The sequence below is a fragment of the Xenopus tropicalis genome, chromosome 9, assembly GCF_000004195.4.
Source record: "Xenopus tropicalis strain Nigerian chromosome 9, UCB_Xtro_10.0, whole genome shotgun sequence".
Classification (NCBI taxonomy): Eukaryota; Metazoa; Chordata; class Amphibia; order Anura; family Pipidae; genus Xenopus; species Xenopus tropicalis.
This window is the reverse complement of record NC_030685.2, coordinates 56,434,748-56,458,489: the sequence shown is the minus strand read 5'-3', so window position 1 is coordinate 56,458,489 and position 23,742 is coordinate 56,434,748. Positions and strand designations below refer to the sequence as shown.

Sequence of the window (23,742 nt, the reverse complement as noted above, 5' to 3'; positions counted from 1 at the left end):
GAGTCCTGGAAAGGACTCCCTTTGGCTAACTGCCATATGAGGATACCCCCGGCAGCTCAGAGAGCAAACAAGTCGGCAGTATTATGTGAAGTTTCTTCTGACCGGCACACTAAAAATAAACCTCTCAACCTTCCCTTTGGGTGTGATTGTGCATCAGAGAAGTTCCCATGGAGGGGTATTACAGGTGGAGGTACAACATTTTATAGTGTACCTACTTTTCCATATGGCAGAGGCACAGGACTCCAAAAAGAAGTAGATCAGGCAGAGGTTCCTTTCAGTAGCACAATAGGGCTACATTTATGATGTGAACAAGGTATATTGTCTGTAAAGCACTGTGGAATATGTTGGTGCTATATAAAGGAAATGAAACAAAATAATGCTATGTTAAAGGCACAGAGGAGGAGAGCTGTGCCAGAGGAAGCTAAAAGAGTCCGTAATTAGGTAACTGTAAGCTAAGAAGCATAGAAGTGCTGGTTATGGGAACAGGCACACAAGTCATATATTCAAAACTAACAAAATGAACATATTTCAGGTCTTTTTTGGCTTTATTTGTATAGTAATATATATGTATGCCCTTAAATGATAGGATTCCCCTATTTTGCCTGTCTAAAAAACTTCTCTAATAATCTTACATCTCTCCAGCTAGGAATACAAGCAATAAATACAAAATTATGTAGAAAAAAAATCCCAATATTTAAGAATAAAAATGCTTTCCAATTTGTTGTGTGTACCGGTGATATAACGTGTTTGTGCACGCCACAGCGCACTGCTTAGAGGCATCATTGACATTTGCAGATTTGTCTTTGGCACCAATTTTATACAGAACTGTGTTTTGTTGGTACAGTTCTAATTTTTAGAGAAACAGGTGGGAGTAGGCACATCTTGTACACAGTATAATTCTCCATTTCACAGCTACTGTAGCCTTTAATACAAATATTTCCTTGAAGATAATACGTATAATTTACAGTGTCCACTGTTAACTAATAAACTCTGAGAAGCCAAATGTTTGTATTGCGATGGCTTCTGATGTGCTCCCTGTGAGAATCTTCAAAGAGAACAGGCGCTGCTTTCTTCCTAATGTTTGAAGATGGTTTTGGCGTAATTACAAAATAACGTGCAGCCGCGTGGGTAGCACTGATAGCTGTTCTGTTATTAGGGAACGCAATTATCACAACCAATAAAATGTTGCTGGTTTCATTTTCCTATCGTTATTAATCTGTGACTTTGTTCCTTTTATTTATAGAACCAGGTCATAAAATGTTTATTGATTATTGAGCTAATATCAGTGAGATACATTTTCTTTTGTAGACCAGCGCACACAGTTTATTAATATTCTTATACAAATATAATAAAGAAGATATTGTGTGCATGAACTAATTTGCATATAGCACCAGTGGCATAAATACCAGTTTCTGGCCCACAATCCAATAGTAGCCCACAGGGTGATTCACAGTTATAGGACAATGTGTTTAATCTTACCCTTGGTGGGTCCAGGTGCTCATGCCCCAGACCTTCAGCTTAGGGAGCCATTTTAGGAGAACACACATAGAGGAAAAACAGGCTGGCACTCTGGTGATCCACAGAAAGTCAAAAAGGCATGTTGCAGTAGATTAAAAGCTTTAGAGTTTATTTAATCCATACATAAAACAAAAAAGCCTTACAATTTCCTACCTTAGGGGTACTTAATCATAGGCTCATAGGCCTATGATTAAGTACCCCTAAGGTACGAAACACGTAAGGCTTTTTTGTTTTATGTATGGATTAAATAAACTCTAAAGCTTTTAATCTACTGCAACATGCCTTTTTGACTTTCTGTGGATCACCAGAGTGCCAGCCTGTTTTTCCTCTATGTGTGTTCTCTTTTCTGGGCCACAAGGCAAATCTATTTAGGAGCCATCTATTCTCAAACACTTGGGAAGATAATCTGTTTTGCACATATATATTGAAATTGCTGATCAGTCTTTATCCACACCAGGACCCCCTCATAACTGCTGTCCCTGATATTATCCCCCATGCAGCTATGACTAGTAAACAGCTATTGGAAACAATGAAGTCACAAACCGTACATATACAATGCCAACATGAGTTTTTGCCCTCAGCGTATGGGCCAAAATTAATATGTAACATTAAAGATTCTTGTTCTGGATCAGTTGCATTGGGCCAAGCCCCTACTAAGTTCCTGTTTGTGTTATATCTGCACATATCCTTGCAAAAATGGTCATCTTTGTAAAGCCAAATACCCACATTTAGGTGAAGAAACCCAGAATTGTACAGAAAAACATGGTGATTCTTGACAATTTGTTATTGATTTACTCTGAATGTGAGCAGTGCATATGATTGGTTGATGAAACCAAATGCGACTCTGAGCAAACAACCACATTTTTATCCAGCAAAAATGAATGAGGAGAAAAAGTTATATCAATTATATCACTATTTATTCGGTAGACTATCTAAGAGTTTTTCTGTGCTAGACACAATTCCGATGTTCTGGCAGAAGATTTCCTTAAAGTCTTTAAAACCACACAACTATATATTTATTCTATGAATAGAATACTTTTACAATGGATAGCATTCCTCTGTTAGTTAAGATGGAAGATTTCTAGGAGATAAAATAACATCTGAAAGACTCTGGACAAATGCTAAATATGTAACAAACAATTGGCTTCTTGTAAGATAAAATGGAACAGGCACAAAGAAGTTACATGGGATGTTGCTGGTAAAGTAATTCTTGATAAGCCAGATGGGTCATGTTCACCTATAAGATTGTCCACTTATGAATGAAATTGGCATTGATTATATTTAGTTAAGGGACAACCATAATCTTATTCTGAGGAAAAATGATAGAACCTGATAAGTATGACTTTGGGTTCCCACTTGTGTTTTGGCACCTAAGGCGAAGATGTAAAGGCTGTCCCCAACGTCCTTTTCCACTACTGCCGCCAACAAACACAACATTTACACAGATCATCATTTCAACTCCCCAGTGCTCAAAGGTGCATTCGATTATAGCCTACAAAGCATAAGCCAGCACACACGATGATGGGTTATTAAATGTAATGGCACATTTCACAGTGCTAAGTTAAATTGTGTTGGTCATAAAAATATTATAAACAGCATGATAGATGGTTGTGGGATGCTATTTGCTGGGCAAACATTTTCATGAGCAACAAGTATCAACAATCTCGCAAGCACACACAACAATTTCTACATAGTCTCTCCCCTATCACTAATTCCAACAGATCTACTATTTGCCCCCAATAATATTTCAGACTTACTACTGCATAGTTAACACTATTTTGTTGAGTAGGTAGAGCCACACAGATAGCTGAATGTGGATGCTACAACATTCTGGGGTGGTATTTTAACCTTTGTTAATCAGCAATGATGGATAAATAATGTAAATGAACACTGTATATGAAATGGTGCAATTCTTACATGTATATTTAGGTGAGAAGGACAATGTATTAATCAGTTCAATAGGTAAATACAAAATAATGATTTATTTGGTGCCATGGATAATGACGGTAGTTGCTGTTATAGGTTTTGGTGCCAAAGAAGATATTTGAAGATTTAGTAAATCTTAAAGGCAGATTTATCAAAATTCGAGTTTGGGAAAAAAAAACAGATATTAAAAATAACCGTGACAGAAAAAAAGTCGCACACTGCTAAGAATCACATTGTTTTGGTAATTTTCAATGAGGTTAAAAACTCAAATGTTTTTCACTGTTTTTCCTTGAATTGTGAAAAAGACAAAGTCAAATTTCTGGCTCCTGAGTGGGATGTTTGTGTTACATTATGTGGTCTTTTTGTGTTGAAGAGTTTTTTTCATGGTTTTTTTATACCCAGTTTGCATTGCAATTGAATAGTCTTTGGGGCTAATTAAGTAAGAAAGGTTCTAAATTTAATTAGTGCAGTTGCCCATAGTATTCAATAAGATATCAGCTTTCATTTTCTTGTAGTAGACTGATCAAAACAAATTAGCGACTGGTTGTATTGGTAACTTTACAACCCTTAACTTAATAACCCTTAAATCAAAACCTTTGTCTTGATTTAAGGGTTCTCCTTACTTTGTTATTGGTGCTAGGGGCTAAATTAAATTCTTTATCTCTGAGCACAAACACAACCATGGTTCCTCCCTACCTGCTTTGCACAGTCAATTCTGTTCAGTCAACATAAAGGACCGCTCTCCCATTATGACAGTGATACAAAATGCTGATTGTGCTGTCACGTAGGATACTGTGCCAGGACAGCAATGTAAACTTGACACTGTATGAGGCAAGAACTGCAGAAGCTGTATTCTTTAGTGCTCCTAGATGGATCAGTATATTTTACCTTTTATATAAATGTATTCTTAGACATTTGAACGTGCTCGTATTATCTGTTACACTCTGCACAGCCCACACCAATGTTTGCTGAAAAATGTTCTTGTATCAAGAGTCTAGTTTTGAGGGTTTTTAAAAAATAGCAAATTGTTTATTGGGATAAATTATTCAGATGATATCATTAACAGTTAAGTATTTTCCATTTTCCTCAATCCCATTCATTTTATACTGACCTATCTCATTGACCTCGATTTCCTTCTGCCCTATGAAGTACCAGATACAGGCCATCCAGTGAGCCAGCAGTCCAAACATAGACATAAGCAGTGTGAGCACCACTGCACTGTACTGAGAGTAGCGGTCCAGCTTCTGCAACAGGCGGAGCAGGCGCAACAGACGGACTGTTTTTAACAAGTGGACTCCAAAATACTGAAGGGAGAAAATAGACACAAGCATTGCTGCTATTAATGATGTTTCCTGTATTACCCAAGATATCATGTACCTATATGGGTAGAAATATAATCGTCCTCAGTTTCAATATTGATTTGTATCATGAAGCTGGTAACATGAGGCATTGTACTAGAAGCAGTTATGAATTAAGTTACTTTTAACAGATAATAATTGTTGATGGTCATTGGCTAAAGAGCATTTATTGACCCCATATCAGATTTTATGGTGTGGATTTTATCCAAAAGCCTGTGACTTAGAAATTAAAAGTTAGCTACTTAATAGCATAAGGCCCTTGGTACCCCTCCATTTGTTAAATGCAAAGAAGTACACATGCTTTTTTCACCTTACCCAAATAACTATTTATATTGTAAAGAGTCTATATATACTATTTTTCAATAGTATGAATGTATACCTGCCCTCTATTGATTTGAATGCTAAACAACTAGGCTTTGTGCCCAGTGTAGTTCCAAGATAACAATACCCAGTGTAAAAGAAATGCAGAGAACCAGTGCAATTCTACTCACCACATTGACACTGAATGCATAGAGGAGGTCAAAAGGAAGGGCAGCTATGAGGTCCACAAAGAACCAAGTGGTTGCATAGTGCACACAAATTGAGCGGGGGTCATACACCACTTGTCCGGATTTGCTGACATAAGTGGTTCGGAAATTCAGCAGGATATCTAGGTGCAGAAGAAGTCAAACAATTGAACAAATCAGATGTGTGCATAGCCTTTTCAATAACACTTATTATTACATGCTGCAAGGCATCATATTTATCACAGGGGAAACAGACAGTTCACCACTTTCTACAGAGCCCCATTCACATTTATAGGTTTTTTAGACTGTTAGGTAGTGAATTGCCTTTTAACCATTTCATGAATATGCCCCATTATATTTTTAAAGCAGCTTTAACCACTTAAAATCAAAAACCCTAAAATCAAAAGCTCTGCTAGATTCTATATTTGTGTTTTTTTCTTTAATTTTTTGCTGCTGTGAAATCTGGTGAAATGCGCACTATAAGATCAAATAGGGCAGCAGAGTAAGGAGTAATACAATTTTTAATGTCTTTTAAACTTTTACATTCTCTCTGCAGATTATTTTCTCTCGCTGAAATAAAATGTAGCTTAGACTCGTAAATAATTAACAGGACGTCTGGAAATAAAACAGTTCTGCAGTTAGACCGCCTGTGAATATTGGGACCACCTTCAATACTTTTTCCTCAGCAGGTCACTGATTTCATGGCTCACTTAAATATTTAGCTGCGGCATCTCTTGTGAATGAATGACTATTTTGGACTCACTCTTCTCTTACACTGACACAACAAAGGGACATCTCAGTGGGGTTTCATCTTGTTCGTGGAACAGATTTTAAATAAATGATAATGTTATTTGTTTTTACAAAAAATAAGCAAAGCAGAGAATTTCTGTAACATATGGGCAGATGCACAGACCATATCTCATTGTGCCTCTGGCTATATTGTTCAGCTTCCAATGTACCCGGCTATTTCAGCTTGCTTGCTAATGGCAGGATAAACTTACCGGTGTAAGTTTTCCTTTGGGAAAGATATTTATACAATGTAATAAATGTAATAAGTAATCAGGTTTAAATGAGGTATGACTGCAGAACAATGTAATAATTTGTAATTTTTTCATCTGATATTGATATATTTGCTATAATTTAATTGTAGCATTAAAGTGATCCTGACACGAAAAAACAACTTTTTAAAATATGAATCTACATAAAAAGTTGCCTATAGGTCGTGTTGATCATTTTTTGCTGATAGGGCTGCTTTTGTAAGTAATTGTTACTTGAAATCCCAAAACCTGACTGTTTTGCCAACCTGACTGTCCCTTCTCAGTCTGTCAGTAACAGCTTCTAATGCTAACGGCCTACTGCTGGACAAATATGGCCGCCCCCTCATAGAAGAACATGGGGGATCAGATAAGGAATGTAAAAGCTTGGACAAATACTTTTATGGCAAAATTAAAAATAGCATGCAAAGACAATGTTATGACAGATCTAAAAAAGGTTTCATTTTTTTCTTAAAGGCTGGGGCACTAGATTGCAGTTTAAAGCTGAGAACCACCAGTACTGGTGTTTTGGGCACCAGTTGAAATAAGAGAGAAAATGCCAATGTGTTCCTTAACCTAATGGCATTCTTTTCTGATCTTGTTGGCAGACTGAAAATAAACACAATTGTAGTAGCACATAATAAATTATGGGTTTTTCCACATTTTCTTTTACTCCTCTCTTTGGCACCTGCTGCATTTAAATGTCAGATGAGCAACGGGTAGGGTATAGTATGATTTTATTCACCAAAATACAGTTCTTTCTCTGGGACAAGGAATAATACCGCTGTCTTTTATACTTGCAGATGCTGCAGCCGGTTGCTGCAAAGGTTTGATCATAACAGTGAAGGACCTTGGTAAATAGTTTGTTGTACTCAGCACACTTTTAAGCTCTAGCTTTGTTTGCTCAGTTTGCCAAAAGCATATGTGTGTATGTATGTATCTATCTACTTGCCTTTAAGTAGCAGTTGTACTTTTATGTGTGTGTGGGTGCAAGGGAGCGTCTACTTTAACAAGAAATTCAGCATTTTCACCCTACTGCGCGTGAGCCAACCCCAAGATTCGGAAGAACGAAGACAGACCAAAGAGAATTGGTGGCTCAGAGCTACTCCGTTGGTGTGGTTTTCTCCTAACAGGAGCATCAGCCCAGAGTAAAAGATAAGTGATTACAATCACAGGGGGGTACCTAACATTTGGCACCCCCAGTGATTTTTACCTTTCCTTCTCCTTTAATAAAACATTACTAAAAAACTTAAAAGCGTTACTATTAATCTGTTTTCTGGATGACCCTTGTAACAAAACAGCAATTTATATTCTAGCTTGGGAAGCTAGAATATTAGAATTTTAGACAAAACAAAAAAATCATATATAAATACTATTTACTATACTATAAATACTATTGTGGCTACTCCTTTACATTATTTTTATAATCATTTTCTTTTATTGCCATCTGGAAAAGATATTGCAGCATTTGTGCTCGGTCAACTGCTGTAAGTTTTTTAAATCAATAGTCAGTTTTTATTTTTTTATAGGATGCGGAAACCTAAATGGGTTTCTGGGTTTTTTTTATGCACAAGGGAATGATATATTTTGCACAGTAATACTGCACATGCACTTTATTACAATAACACATAAGGTTGTTATTGTATGAAATTGAATACAGATTTAGAATAATTTGGTTATTCACTATGTACTATGGCAACATATTTGAAATTGCATTGATTTGCACACTGCATTACTGTCTTATTTGCTATTTTTTTCTGTAATATCTGTTGTGTATTCTCCCTTCTTTTATGGGCCGGTAACTCGGGTCCAGGGAAGAAGAAACAATATATATTATTATGTATTGTGCTGACACATTGGAAATTGAAATTGTATTGCTGCTTTTGCACATTATTTCTGTATTGCTGTTAAGTGTGTGTTGTGTATGGTCTCTTTATTTGGGGCCTGAACCTCAACAATTTCCTCCCACTGTGTAAGTATCTTGTGCGGCTGAGATGACAATAAAAGATTTGAGCTAAACTGAACTATTTACAAATTTACGTAGCTTACTTGTGTTCACTAGGTACTGTAAATATTTTTAGGCAATTCTGCTCTTAAAAAAGACCTTGGGGTATATACAGTATATCAAAGAGATACAGTCTGTACAGTCTGAGTGAAACTCTGCCTCTCTCCATTCATTTCTAGGGGATTTTTAAAAGAGTTTTTATCAATGAGTGAAAGCGAAAGTTCATCATTTGATAAATATGCCTTTAAAAAATGAAATAGAAAGTGGAGAGTGGCGGTATTTCACTCTAGCGGAGTATAGGGTGCTCTAACTTCACTCTTTAATAAATATACCCCCATTGTGTGTTCTGTTATAATATCCTACATTACTGTGTTGTTTTAATATTACATATTGGTAGATTTTAACTCTTTAAAGAACCTAACTCAGATGGGCATTATACTTTTCATGCCACTACATATGGGGCAGATTTATGATGCCTTGAGGATGGTGATTGGGCAAAATGAAGGCAGAAAAGATGAGTGACTTCCTGAACTTGAAACTGACTCCTTTTGTTTATTAAGGATGTTGTTTTAAATAAATTGGGTGTGTTTTCTTTCTGCAACAGAGGTTTTAGGTTTCAAGCTTTTTCAATCTTGTGGAAAAAAGGATCTGGATAAAACAAACGCAATTGATGAACTATTATAACAATTTCCAGTTAATCTGTTTAGCTGAGGTTCGTTTGCAGCTTACCGAGCATAAACAGGATCTCAACAAAGATGTCACTGACACTTGGAGGGCTACGAGTTGAGGAGGTGTCGTCACGAGGGATGGTGAAGCAAACATTGTAAGGGACAGTAACTGCAACGTAGAAAGTAGCCAAGAGGATGAGCCAGTCCCAGCCAGCCTTAAATGTGCCGTAGTGCAGGAGGATGAAGCGGGACTTCTGAATAGCAGCTACCTTGTATTCTGGAATGTTGGGTTTCTCCCCAAACACATTCTACAAAAGACAAACAGTAAATACAATCAGAATCCCCTCTAACATTTAAATATGCAGATAATCAGCAAAAAAATTTCGGCAACTTATTATTGCTAATTGGTGATTGTTAGAAACAGTTTTATTCCATATATTATGGCAATATTACTTATGAGAAATAAACAATTAGAGGCCTATTTATCAACTAAACTCACTTTCTATAAATTATAAACAATTATATAAAGTATGGTCAAAAAATTGTGCAAAGAATACGAATAAGAAAAACTCCGTTATCGGAAGAATAAAAACGAATACAAATAAATAAAGAAGAATACAAATGAAAAAGAGCAAAAGAACCTCTTAAACCTTGAATTAAATAAAGATTTTACAATTTGAAAAGGACACCCACCCATTGATTTCTATATGACCATGCCAGCTTTTAGATGGTGAAGTTTTGTATTAGAGTTTTTCATGGTTTTTACACTTGATAAATAACTAAAAATGTGTGCTTTAGAGTAATTATCTAGATACACGATTTATAATACAAAGTTTGTTCAGGGAAATGAAAAAAAAAAATTAATGTTAATGAATCTGTCCCTTACTGTTTGACGACTTCTGCTGATTATTCTGCAAATTCTATATGTAGATGGGGCACATAATAACCATAACATCCACAAACCTCTGCATTTCATTCTAAACTAAAAGTAACACCTGTTGCATAAAGTATAATGGGAACCTGCCAGTTGTGAAGTGAAAAAAAACTGCGACCTGTAGCACAAAAATCTTAGAATATATCTTGGTTGCCCTTTGAAATGGGTTAGGAATGCATTACTCATTTTAAATGGCATCCCTTCATCCAAGCTACATGCATTTTCTTTTATGCACTTGTCATGGGTGAAGGAAAAAGTGTTGCAGAGAAGATGTGTAACTGAGAGAAAGATGATTAGTTCTGACATATTACCTGCAGTGTCACAGACAGTGACATTCTCTATTAAATAAATGTCAGCCTTATGGAAGTAAAGTTTGTTGTGAGAAATATGTATAATCATAATTTGTTCATTTAGTTATATAGCACTGAATGTCCACTGTTCACGTCAGTCCCTGGTCAAGTGAAGCTAACAGTCTAATACTATATTAGACTATACTGTATTAGACTAATACTATATTAGACTATACTATATTAGACTATACTATACCATATGCACATAATGAGGTCACTTTCAAGAGGAACCAGGTAACTGACCTGTATCGTACATCATTAGGCAGGAGAAAGCCAGAGTGCCACTAGGAATAGCAAGTTATGCCATAAAGAAACCCGACAAGGCAGTAATGCTAATGACTGTGCCACTGGAGTGGTTGAACCAAGGCTATGGTCAATGGTTTGTCCACATTATATAAGCGAAATAATAGTACTGTAACGTGCACAAAAAAATTTATTCTCAAGGCCAACTGAAATGCAACTCTGTATATCTAAAACCCTTCTGCTTTGTGGCAGGTATATTATTTACGTGGTCTCTTTAACTTAATAATTGTTAAGTATACTCTGCTCATGGTGCTCTTATCCAGAATGCTTGGGACCTGGGGTTTTCCATATAAGAGATCTTTCTGTAATTTGTATCTACATACTGTACCTTAAGTCTAATACAAAAATAATTTAAACATTACATAAACTCAATAGGATTGTCTTGTCTCCAGTAAGTAGTGATGAGCGAATCTGTACCATTTTGCTTCATTGAAAATTTCACGAAACTGCTGAAAATTTTGTGAAATGGGCAACTTTTTTGCTGCAATTGTGACTTTTTCATTACTGGACAAATTTTTGTTGCTGTGTATTTTTGAGGCAGTTTTGCAAAAAAATTTGCCAATAGGAAAAATGCAGAATTTCGCAATGAATCCTCACTGCCAATAAGGAATAATTTTATCTTAGCTGGGATCAAGTACAAGGTACAGGTATTGGACCCCTTATCCGGGAAAATCGTTATCCATAAAGTTCCGAATAACCATCGACTCCATTTTAATCAAACAATTCATATTTTTAAAAATGGTTTCCTTTTTATCAGTAATAATAAAACAGAACATTGTACTTGATCCCAACAAAGATATAGTTAATACCTATTGGAGCCAAAACAATCCTATTGGGTTTAATTACTGTTATTTTTTTAGCAGACTTAAGGTGGGTGATCCGAATTACGGAAAGACCCCGAGAGAAAAAGGAAATCATTTTTAAAAATTAGAATTATTTGCTTAAAATGAAGTCAATGAGAGATGACCTTTCTGTAATTTGGAGCTTTCTGGATAATGGGTTTTAGGATAATGAATCCCTGTACTTCCATAATTTAAGCAAGAAAAAAACATGGAAATTGTGTTGAGTTTCATAAGGGTGGGCTACCCACACTGAATATATGTATAATATCTAACTCTATGATCCTTTCTTTTAAACAGCAGGGTCATACACTATTTATTAAAATACACAAACATAGCCCAAATTAGCCCAAATTAAATTAAGCCCAAAATAACAAACTGTCAAATGAGGTTCAGTGTTGATAAGTGAAAGGTTATGCACATTCATTTTTAACAAGGCTCAAAAACTTAAAAATGTAATCAATAAATACAGTTGTTATAGATAATTTCCCTTAACTTCTACAGAAACTTGACAACTTTTTCTTGAGATTTATTTTATTAATTAAAAAAATCCAGACTATGCAAGGTTTCAGAAAATACTCATTTTAGAATTTGACTAAAAACCACCAACCCGATTTATGATAAATAACCCCCTTATTGGTAGTGTTGGGAGCCACCTTTATGGAGAAGGAATTTGGGATTTTTGTGGACAACAATATGTGTAACTTTAGGCATATTAACTTGAGTATACATTAAATTAGGCTTAATAAAAGCATGCATGCATGTTGCTGCAAGCTAATATGAAAAGTAAGTGTGGCAGTATAGTTCAGTAGTGGGATAAAGATAGTGCAGCGTTTAAAGTTGCAGTTTTGCTCAGCATGATGTTCCACAGGGTCACTTCAGAGGTGCATAAGTGTATGTACTTATGCACTGTGCTACTGCTCAGCCAAAATGCCTATTTAATAAATAATAGGTTAGTGGGCTAACTGATACTATATTTTTTTAAAGGTATTTTACTATAGTGAGGTCTGTAACCCTACTTGTATCCATTATTTCCAATTACATCAAATACCATTCCTTTTTTGGTATAAAAGAGAACCGGATATGTGAGTATGTGGTGCTTCCCACCCATGGAATGGGGAATTGAACTAGAATACTATTCTACAGACTTCCAAAGCAGCAAACCCCTTTATACAATTCTAGAGCAGTCTACAAGGCAAATCTCCCTGTGATGTCACACTGAATTGGCAGAAGGAAATGGTTAATATCAAGAAAATCGTTTGATAAGTGAACTCAGCCGACAGAATGCTTCATGTTAGCATGGGACAAATCTGTCTGGAAAAGTAATTTGCACAGACTAATAAGTGTTCCTCTAGGTTTCCAGGCAATATCCTGTAAATCTAATTTACTTATTTGAGCTCCCTGTCAATTCTGTTATTTGTTAAATATTCTCAGTTATATGCCAGTATGGAAATTCAGTTCTTTGCTGTTTTATGAATAGTCTGAGAATAAAGCTCAAATCCTCAGCATGAAATATGGGGGAGGCACTTGCACACTTTGTAGTACCTGCCTCAATAGATATATGCACAATCACTTTGTAGTACCTACCTAAATAGGTATATGCACAATCACTTTGTAGTACCTGCCTAAATAGGTATATGCACAATCACTTTGTAGTACTTACCTAAATAGGTATATGCACAATCACTTTGTAGTACCTGCCTAAATAGGTATATGCACAATCACTTTGTAGTACCTGCCTAAATAGGTATATGCACAATCACTTTGTAGTACTTACCTAAATAGGTATATGCACAATCACTTTGTAGTACCTGCCTAAATAGGTATATGCACAATCACTTTGTAGTACCTGCCTAAATAGGTATATGCACAATCACTTTGTAGTACCTACCTAAATAGGTATATGCACAATCACTTTGTAGTACCTACCTAAATAGGTATATGGACAATCACTTTGTAGTACTTACCTAAATAGGTATATGCACAATCACTTTGTAGTACCTACCTAAATAGGTATATGCACAATCACTTTGTAGTACTTACCTAAATAGGTATATGCACAATCACTTTGTAGTACCTACCTAAATAGGTATATGCACAATCACTTTGTAGTACCTACCTAAATAGGTATATGCACAATCACTTTGTAGTACCTACCTAAATAGGTATATGCACAATCACTTTGTAGTACCTACCTAAATAGGTATATGCACAATCACTTTGTAGTACCTACCTAAATAGGTATATGCACAATCACTTTGTAGTACCTGCCTAAATAGGTATATGCACAATCACTTTGTAGTACTTACCTAAATAGGTATATGCACAATCACCTTGTAGTACTTACCTAATAGGTATATGCACGATAGGTTGAATTTTTTTTTAATGTACAAAAAAATTCCTGGCAGTTGGCAAGAATAATTATCAAATTATGAAAAAGCTGAAGAGAATTGATAGATTTAATAGCATATTTCAGTAAATGAATGGTTTCCCTTTAACACTAACTGAGCATAGAAGTTCTTTAATGCCAAGGCCAGAACTAAGGGTAGATAGAAGTAACACGTGCCTGGGGTGCAACAGTTGGGAGAGCTAGGGTTCAAGACTCGTGTGCCTTTTTGCCCCAAACTATAACCCTGCTCTTAGTTTAGTTTGATGAACTAAGGTGAAGAAAAAGTTGAGCCTGAGAGAGGTTAAATAAAGAGTCTCTGAGAGCAAGTGAGGTGGTTGACACAGGGGTGTTGCCTTGGGTTCCTTTATGCATTGGCTCTGTCGCAGTAAATCAACAAACAATTGATAGCTCCCATCAAACTAACTTGAGGTACAGCAATTAGAACATAAGGAATTATTTGATAAAGATGGTTGTGTGCATGTAAGTATGTAAAGAGGTGGGTTTGATTGACCAATTATAATTCAATTTGCTTTACATATGACTTTGTATGGCAGAATGACCTTTTTAAATGCAGGCTATGCACGTGTCATTATGTTTGTGAATTAGCACAAAGCTGCTGTAAGCACATTAAGAAATCATTGCCTGCTGGGTATTTATTAGTTTTCTAGAAGAGCACAGAGCACCTACATCAGGGGCACATTCATATTCAGGCGCAACAGGCTTTAAGGTTAAGCTACTTGGTTTGTTGAAACAAAAATCATTGGTGTCATCAAATAACAGGAAGGGTCCAGCCTGGAAATTTCTGAAAAATAATGCATACCCAATTCTATTCATATGGAACTTATTATGGATTCGATCTAGCATTGTCACCTGGATAGTATTTTACTGGCAAAAATGATGCTTGATGTCAATCTTATTGGTATTGGGAAAAAAGTAACACATTTACTAATATATAGATATAATACCCATAAAAGGAGGCAACCCTAATTCTTACTGAACTATTTGCAAGCATTTGATACAGGTTCTATCATTAAGGCTTTTATTATAAAGGTATGGGATCTGTTATCTGGAAACCCATTATACAGAAAGCTCCGATTATGGAATGGCCATCTCCCAACACACCATTTTAATTAAATAATTAAAGTTTTTTAAAAAAAGATCTCAAGCATTCTGGATAACAGGTCACCTGTATTAGCTCCTTTATTCTCCAGGCAAACCATTCACTCCTCCTGGATTTATCTTGTTTGGTAATTTAACAAAGGAATCACAATAATAAACTTCTTGTGGGAACATGAGACATAAATTTGTGACCTCTACACCACAGTCTTGTTATGTTTCATATCAAAAGTTCTGCCCTGTAACTGTGTGCAGTACAAGTATGGGACCCGTTATCCAGAATGCTCGGGACCTGGGGTATTCCGGATAAGGGGTCTTTCTGTAATTCGGATCTTCTATCTAAAAAAAATATTTAAACAGTATTTAAACTCAATAGGATTGTTTTGGCTCCAATAAGGATTAATTACAACTCAAGTACAAGGTACTGCTTTATTATAACAGAGAAAAAGGAAACCATTTTAAAAAATGTTAATTATTTGGTTAAAATTGAGTCTATGGGAGATGTCCTTTCCGTAATTCGAAACTTTCTGGATAATGGGTTTCCGGATAAGGGGTCCAATACCTGTACTATAATGCTGCTGTTATCTCAAAATTAGACTTGTTTGCTTTCATACATTAAAGAGAATCCAAACAATATGCCACTAAGTTTTAACTTCAAGCACCAATTATAAAAACAATATTCACTTTGCTTTTTAAACTGATTTGAAGTTCAGTATCACGTTGGCATGGAGACCAGAAAATTGGAAAGCTGCAAAAACATTAGCATTTTAAGTTATTCATTAGGATTAATTTATAATAGATGAATTGATCATTTCTATTGCAAACTGTCAGTAGAAGAAGCGATTTTGGAACTTTGTCTGCTCTTCCTTTTAGCTGTTGTAGTTTATGTTTTATACACGTTTGACTGGGATTTTAGAGGGTTTTGAAACAACAATTAAACAATCAGTGTAACAATAATACTCAACAAACAGAAACATGATTGTCCTGAGCCAGTGCTTATTAAGCCTTCGTATGGTGCAGTATACGTACTCTTACTCTGTCCATTCATTGATTACAAGTTGTTAGAGCAGTCAGTTCAACTGATTAGATAACTAACATATTGAACCAGCTCATTAAAGGCTCACGAACACTAGAATTCCAGCAACCTTTTATCTACTAAATAGCCTGTGGCAGAATTTACATTTGGAACCACAAATGAAAATCTTAGAATGAATAGTGCAGCCATATACAGTAGGGCTGATCAATGAAATTCAGCTTTTATTGGTACACTCTATTCTTTATAAGTGATTTTTATTACTATCTTTATCGATCTTTATTACTATAATATAGTGCATAAGGTACCTATGAATGCAAAATTATGTTTTCATCTCTAGAGTTAATGCCCTTTTTTATGCAAGAAATTACTTGTACTTGTACCTGTCACTGAGTGACACTGCGTAGCATTACACAGCTGCTTGTCCATAAAAATCCCCAGATCCTTCTCAATTAAAGAGACCCCTGACACATTACCATTTAGTGCATAGAATAGGGTATATAGAATTTTTTTATTATATCCCCTTTTTTATAATAGAGGGCTATTATAAAAAGGGATATTAGAAGTCAAAGAGGAGTTCCATGGTATATAAAGGCCAACAGTTGAGTGCTTTTATACAGGTCCTGGAAGTCAGAGATGACTTCTAATATCCTCATCTCCTACAAAGTGGAATACAATATTTTTTTTTATAATGACTTATGTGCATCATATATTGATTTGATAATATTTTTGCTTGAGTGTAGTTTATGTTTCTTGGAAAATAAATGTTCCTAGGAGGGAATAGGCTAAACTGTCCAATGTATGAAACCCACTTATTGTACAGCACTGCGGAATATGTTGGCGCTTTGTAAATAAATGTGAATAATAATAATAATAATAACTGTTGTCCCTAATTGAGAGAAATACATACATTGTTCAACTTTAGCTTGCTCTTGTCTTGTTTTTGCAGGTGCCCAGACAAATGGTACAGAACCGCTCTGCTCCTTCTACGATTGGTATTGAATCCAGGTGGTCTTGTGTCTGTGTAGATTTCCAGATCTTCATCTTCTGTTGAAAAAAAAATACAAAGACATGAATAATGTCGCAAAGGCTACAGACAACAATGAATCAAACCGTCTCAGCATTTATATTATTTATTTCTCTACCACGAAGCAGACTGAAGTCATTGATTTCTTAAAGAAATCAGAAGTGTTTTTTTTTAAATAATTTGTTTACATTGTTTATATACTTAATAATTTATTTGTGAATTACCCAGCCTACCTGCAAACAAAGCGCTGCATTATGGAGGAAAAATGGTAATTGCACTTTAAATTGCACTTTTCTCACTGCACTTTCGATCATAAAGCAAGTTGGTTAAGAGAGATTAGGTTGTATGAATACATTTCTTTCATAAAGGTGCACAATAAATTACAGATGCAAACAGGCAAATATCTCCAATATCTAGCTTAGTCTATGCAGCCCCTCTTTATTAGGGAGATGGATATAGTCTATTAAAGGAAAAGAAAAGGAAAATTCACTAGGGGTTTCAAAGTGTTTAGACACCCCCAAGGGATTGGGTAACACAACCCCCCCAGAATGTTGTGCAGGGTGGTTATGGTGCCTGAAACACATGGAATAAATGCACTCAATTATTTAATTGCAAGTGGTCTATTTTTAGTCTCTTTTTCATTTTCTTGGCACAAGACACCCTCATTGAACATTATCGCTTACCTGAAATCAACCAGGGTGGTATTCCTGCTGCAAAAAACTGCCAATGCCCCAGGAATCCTCTTTGGGTGTAAGGAACACCACACATGCACAGTGGAGTAAAGATTGGACTTCAATTTTGCTAATCAAGTTGCCAATTTCACTCTAGTGTGCAGTGAATTTCATTTGTGTGCTATGTGGGCAGTGTAAAGGTCACTGGGACATTGCGCAAGATGGCGGAATAATGTGGCAGGAGCAGCACCCTGTGCCGGTTCACTTTTTAGCAGACAGAAGCACCAGCCTGGGGTATAAGGTTAGCAATAATGTTAAATGGAGGGGGGTGTCTAACACATTGGCACCCCCAGTGAATTTCCGTTTTCTTGTCCTTTAAATGTCTGGAGTTTTAGTAATGAGTAGATCTGAACATCCATCTATCAAATCTTTTATTTGTCAAATCAAATCAAACGGATATAGACACTTTGCCCCAGGCGGCCTACTGATTTCCAAGCTAGAGAACCGTAGGCTCCCAGAATTGACTATTATCGATTCAATCTTTGTTTTACTTGTACATTTTCCTTCTGTATTAACAATGAGAAATTATAGTGTTGACACTTATTAGTGCAGCATGGGTTTACAGGTCGGACAGTTCCCTGCTGTCCTTAACATTTTGAAAGTGTTTACTTTGTTTTTTCCTTCTCATATTAATAAATGCTAGAAATGCACTGAATACAGAACCAAATCTGAATGTTAAAATAAATGAAAAACTACATTGTGTGAGAATGAGAACCAATCATATTAGGTGTCCAGAGCTTTATATTGGCAAACTGATTACTGGATTTGTTGCACCTCTAATAAATGTATAAATGTGCACTTATGTTTAAATATAGTGACCTGCTTTGTTGCTCTTGGGAGCAGTATAGCCCCATGTTCAACACAAGTTTTGTAAACAAAACATTATTTTAGTCCAGTGTTTTAATTAAGAAAAATGTAACATTTTTGATGTTTCTCAATATAAATATGGCAGAGAAATTAAAACTGCTTTTATTTTCCAACTTTCTGTCTCTGGAAAGTAATTGTGGGAGGAGAAGAAGGTAGATAATTAAATTTCAAGTGCACCGATAAACCCCCTACACAATACACTCCTCCTATGTGAAGGAATGGGAAAAATGGGGGGGGGGGGGGGGGGGCTGTTTATGCAGAACTTATTGTCCTTGTTTAATGAGAGGAGAGGCAGTAATGGAAAAAAACTAATCAATGACCCATTTGTGCTTTAAAATAAAATAAAAAGCTCTGTACAATGAACTTCTCCTGTCTCTAAGCCAGAATCCCAATAAACGAAGAAGTAAGAGCTCATTATCTTTTATTACAAGAAGAGATAACAATAAAAAAAAAACAAATCCATTAGTGCATTATAGTAGAAAAGTAATTTTTTTCCATACAATTTTAAAATATTTTACTTTTGCTGAAAGGGGTTTATACTCTCTCTATATGGGGAATTGCAATCATCTCATTTTACAATTTTGTAAGGCATTCTATAAAGGCATGCATATTTGGAATTGTACTTAATTAGACCATTTAAGAGGAATCTGTTTTCTCTGCTACTGTATCTTACTGTCTTATGGAGCTTCCTTCCTGTTGAGCATTACAGCAATAACTCCAGCAGCTACTTGTGTGTAACATAGTAACATAGTAACATAGTAAGTTGGGTTGAAAAAAGACATACGTCCATCAAGTTCAACCATAATGCCTATATATAACCTGTGTGTTTCTCTACATTCCATAGACATAACAGTCAGCACTTCTATCTCAGCAGCACCATTTACATGGGAGGTCCCTTAATTTACATTTAAATAAGACATGAAGAAACTCAGGGTTTCTTCTTACAAACTGATTGTCTGGCCATTGCATGCTTATAGAGAAAGAGGCACATATAGCGGGAGCCGGTGGGACTTGGTGAGCTGCTAATCAGTAAACTACAAGGCTGTTCAATTCCTCTGAGAAGGTTCTTAGACAAAGTCTTACTGAGAAACTATGAATAGCTCAGAATTGTTAGTAAAGAAAAACAATAGACACATTTTTTTGAATATGCACCAAAGCACACATGTATAACAATATAGAGCTATTTAATTAGAAAAAGCTGTTAAAAAATAATGGAGCGCTTCATGGGCATTAACTGTATGAGCAATACCAGAAAATATCACATATAAAACATCCCTGAATAGGTAACACTAAAGTCCAAACCTTCAAATAAACTGACAACTGACCTTGCCCTATTTCTGTCTGCTCCAGGTGTCTTCAGGAACTGCAAATGTCAGCCCTTTTTACCTCTTCCATATCCCGGGCAGTGTTGGGATGCCAGGGGCCCACAAGAAATGCCAGATTGCAAGGGGCCCATCAGAAAACCTTAGACAATGGGCCCACTCTCCAATCTACTTTTCCTTCCTCTCCTCGCTCAGCCTCTTTATCCTCCTAGTCCTTTTTCTTTAGATACTTAACTCCTGTTTTCCATCTAATTTAGCAATTTTGTTCCTATACAGAAATAGGGAATAACCATAAAATAGGTTGAATTGTTAGAAGTAGGAGGGCACACTGACATCTGATCCCAATGGGAGTTTTCCTGGTATCCTGGTGGACCCCCAGGTCTGCTCTGTCATTAATGGAAGATTTAGAAATTTGAGGGAAAAGGACACACATTTGTTTTGTAATATTATTATCCAATTTTATGTATAAATGTTTAAATACAACCTACTCTACTTGGTGTTTACATGTTAAATTACTATCCATAATTCTGTTCTTGCCAACGCTTTCTCTATTAAGGATATAGAGCTGAGGATCTGCTATTCTGGAGCAAATCAATACCTGTAACAGTAAATTAACATCAAGCTACAGGTTGACGTGCCCGCAGTCTGGTTGAGGAGCAGAGGGCAGAACCCAGCAGGAAGATTTCACCAAGACACAAGCTAACTAAAAGCTAAATAAGGAGGGAGTGTCCTGAAGCATGTCTGAGTTGGTGCCTCTGGAGAGGTTTCTGCTGGTAGAAGATGGATAAAAAAATATATTTGACTTTGAAAAAGATGGGCGTAATTTCATTTTCAAGCTTCAAAAAATCTCAGGCCCAGAATATGACAAAAGGCTTATTAAACAATTCATCATCATAAGAATGATAACTTAACACATGGCATTTTAAATATATCTATATATGTATATACAGAACACACAAACAGCACCTCACTCCAATTACACTGCCATGTAACTGCCTTGTGCACATAAATACAACATACAAAAAATAAATCTCAGCCAGCACCAAGTGTCTTGTGGTTCAAAATCTCTGTGCATTATCACATTTGTATCTACAACCATCGTTTCGTTCCCCTTTGGGTCCTTTTCACTTTAAACCCCAGATTTAGAACCACAAGACCCTTGGTGCTGGCTGAGATTTATTTTAGATATACAGGTATAGGACCCATTATCCAGAATGCTTGGGACCAAGGGTATTCCGGATAAGGGGTCTTTCCGTAATTTGGATCTCCATACCTTAAGTCTACTAAAAAATCAATAAAACCTTAATTAAACCCAATAGGGCTGTTTTGCATCCAATACGGATTAATTATATCTTAGTTGGAATTAATTACAAGGTTCTGTTTTATTTCTACATAGAAAAAGGAAATCAGTTTTAAAATTCTGAATTATTTGATTAAAATGGAGTCTATGGGAGACGGGCATTCCGTAATTCGGAACTTTCTGGATAACGGGTTTCCGGATAAGGGGTCCGATACCTGTATATTGTTTACCATTGGTTTAATCACAAAAAATCCATGTTTTTTGTTATTTTTGTTATTTCATGAGCTATACAGGGCAAACAGGAAAACTGAGACTACTCCATGTTTGGGTCTTGGGGGGCAAGTAATTAGATTACCAGTATACAACACTCTTCACCCTTTCTTGAGACTGTTTTGTAAGTAGAAATTCTCCTGCTTAGCCTGACCTTATTTTAGCAGGGTTGAACTGGCCCACTGGGATTTTTCCCAGTGTCCCAGTGAACTGATACTGTTGGGACCTTCCCCTGCCAGCAACCTGCATGAAAATTAGCAAACAAAAATAAAAATGGCTGTGTGTTCCACTCCACTATAGAATGCACATCCATCTTCATTTTATTCACTGGAGGCGCAGCCTGATGTTGGGCAGTAAGTAGTAGGGATAGGCAGCAGAAAGGCTGTGGGCAGGATTTTATGTGACTCGAGTAGCTGGTGTCTCTTTAATACATAGCCTCTCCCTGATCAGTATATTCTCCATATATTTTCCTTTAAAAACATTTCAGTTCCATACCTGTCTTATCTACAGGAAGCTCAAAAATAGATGTTATTCTTTCTGCTTGAGTAATATGTCATTGACTCTCCTGAATTTCATAAACATCCATAAATGCTTTGCATTTGTGGTGCATTTTAGGTGTTTCCTTATATACAAACTCAAAATGATTTATCTTGCTCTGTGAATTTAAATATTGGCTGTATTTTCCAGAGGAATGATTTAACTCTGAAGTAATCGGCCAAAATGCACCTGCCATTAAACAGCAGTGGCAGCCTGCACTTTGCATATCCCTTTAGTGACAATCTCACATAACAAGGTAAGAAGCAATGACAAGACAAGCAATGACAAGAGAAACATTGAGGAGATGAGGTTACTATAGTAGGACCAGATGACCTTTTTAGTCTCTTGTACCTTCAGACATTGTAAGACAGACATTTCTCTGGAAAAAAAACTTGAATTGATATTACTAAGGCATTCATTAATGCCCATGTAAGCCTGTCACAGGGAACCTTCTCACTAGAAAATAGGCCAAAGGTACACTGTAAGCAATAGAAGATCTGATGGGAAACTACTCATACCATGTTCTAATAATTCCAGCCACCATTACTCACTGCAACAAAAGGTTACGCTCTTTTCAAAGTGACACCATGTTCTCTGGCACTAAAATAAAATTTAGATCTTTCTTGATCACCTCAGTTGTTGGAGAAAAAAGACATTAAATGACAGAGAGACAAAATACCTGCAATCCAGGGTGTATGAATCAGAGCATAAATATTTTTGTTTAATGTACTGAAGGCAGTTCTGATACTAACTCTCTCAATATGCAGATTTACATCTTATTTCTTGCTCCATACAAGGTGTCTATTCTTTCATACGTAAGCACAATTTATTAATATGCAAGTTTTTTTTTTTGTGGCTTTTATTTCACTTGGCATTTACAAGTTAAGAAAGCCCCTTCTACTATACAAGAGGTAATGCACAGGGTTGCTGTACTGATTCCTGTACACAAGAGCTCGGTACTGATAATATGATGCCTTTCCCTTCTCTACTATTCTTTATCTTGAGCTGCCTCGTAGTCCTGAGCACACCCAGCTTGGCACATCTACAAGTTCATTAGGAACAAGAGCTAGTTATAAATTAGATCTGAATGGCTAGCTTATGACCCCTAAGGTGTAATTTGTCCATGCTTTGAATGGAACAGTCGTTCAGAGGGAACAAGAGGTGATACATGAAAAGAGAGGAAAAAAGAATGAAGAATGTGAAAAAGTGTTTATTAGGCAGGCACATAAGGCACCAGACTGGGCAAGGCATGTGGCTGTGTAAGTTTTGCATCACGCATTTCTCTTTTCTCTGTTTACTAGCATTCCAGCTGTCTTCCTGTCTTGCTGAGAGCTTAATATTCAAGTCACATCAACCTACCTAGAACAACTATACAAGAATCCTGCGGCCTGTAAAACATGATAAATTAGCAGGAAAGTAAAAGTTTGTTTGGAGAGCAGTGCATTGGAGGACCTCTGTGGGTTTCTCTTTCAGCAAGGGTGGAAGAATTTCAGGACCCTATGGAGTAGCTTGAGATCAAATGTACTGACATTAAATTAACTAAAATGTTTGCTTTAAAAATCAGCCAGGCACTGATGGGCAAAATAAGAGGAAAGAAGAAAGACTTTTCTAGCAAAGAAACATCTCAGAATCAATATCAAAACCCAACAGATTATTATATAATAATGATAATAAAACAAATGATCCAATATATAGTTCTGCTTACAGAA

At 36.1% G+C, this 23,742-nt stretch overlaps 1 protein-coding gene across 1 annotated transcript in view; it reads right to left on the bottom strand.

The window, feature by feature from the left end:
• The window catches only part of LOC100492237 (potassium voltage-gated channel subfamily H member 8), a 220,637-nt gene that overhangs the window by 48,797 nt on the left and 148,098 nt on the right, over positions 1 to 23,742 (bottom strand). The window contains exons 4-7 of the mRNA XM_018097592.2: positions 16,890 to 17,026; positions 9,077 to 9,323; positions 5,294 to 5,451; positions 4,556 to 4,748 (exon numbers count right to left, since the gene is read on the bottom strand). Of these exons, the coding sequence (XP_017953081.2) occupies positions 4,556 to 4,748; positions 5,294 to 5,451; positions 9,077 to 9,323; positions 16,890 to 17,026 (735 nt within the window). The remainder of the gene's footprint in view (positions 1 to 4,555; positions 4,749 to 5,293; positions 5,452 to 9,076; positions 9,324 to 16,889; positions 17,027 to 23,742) is intronic.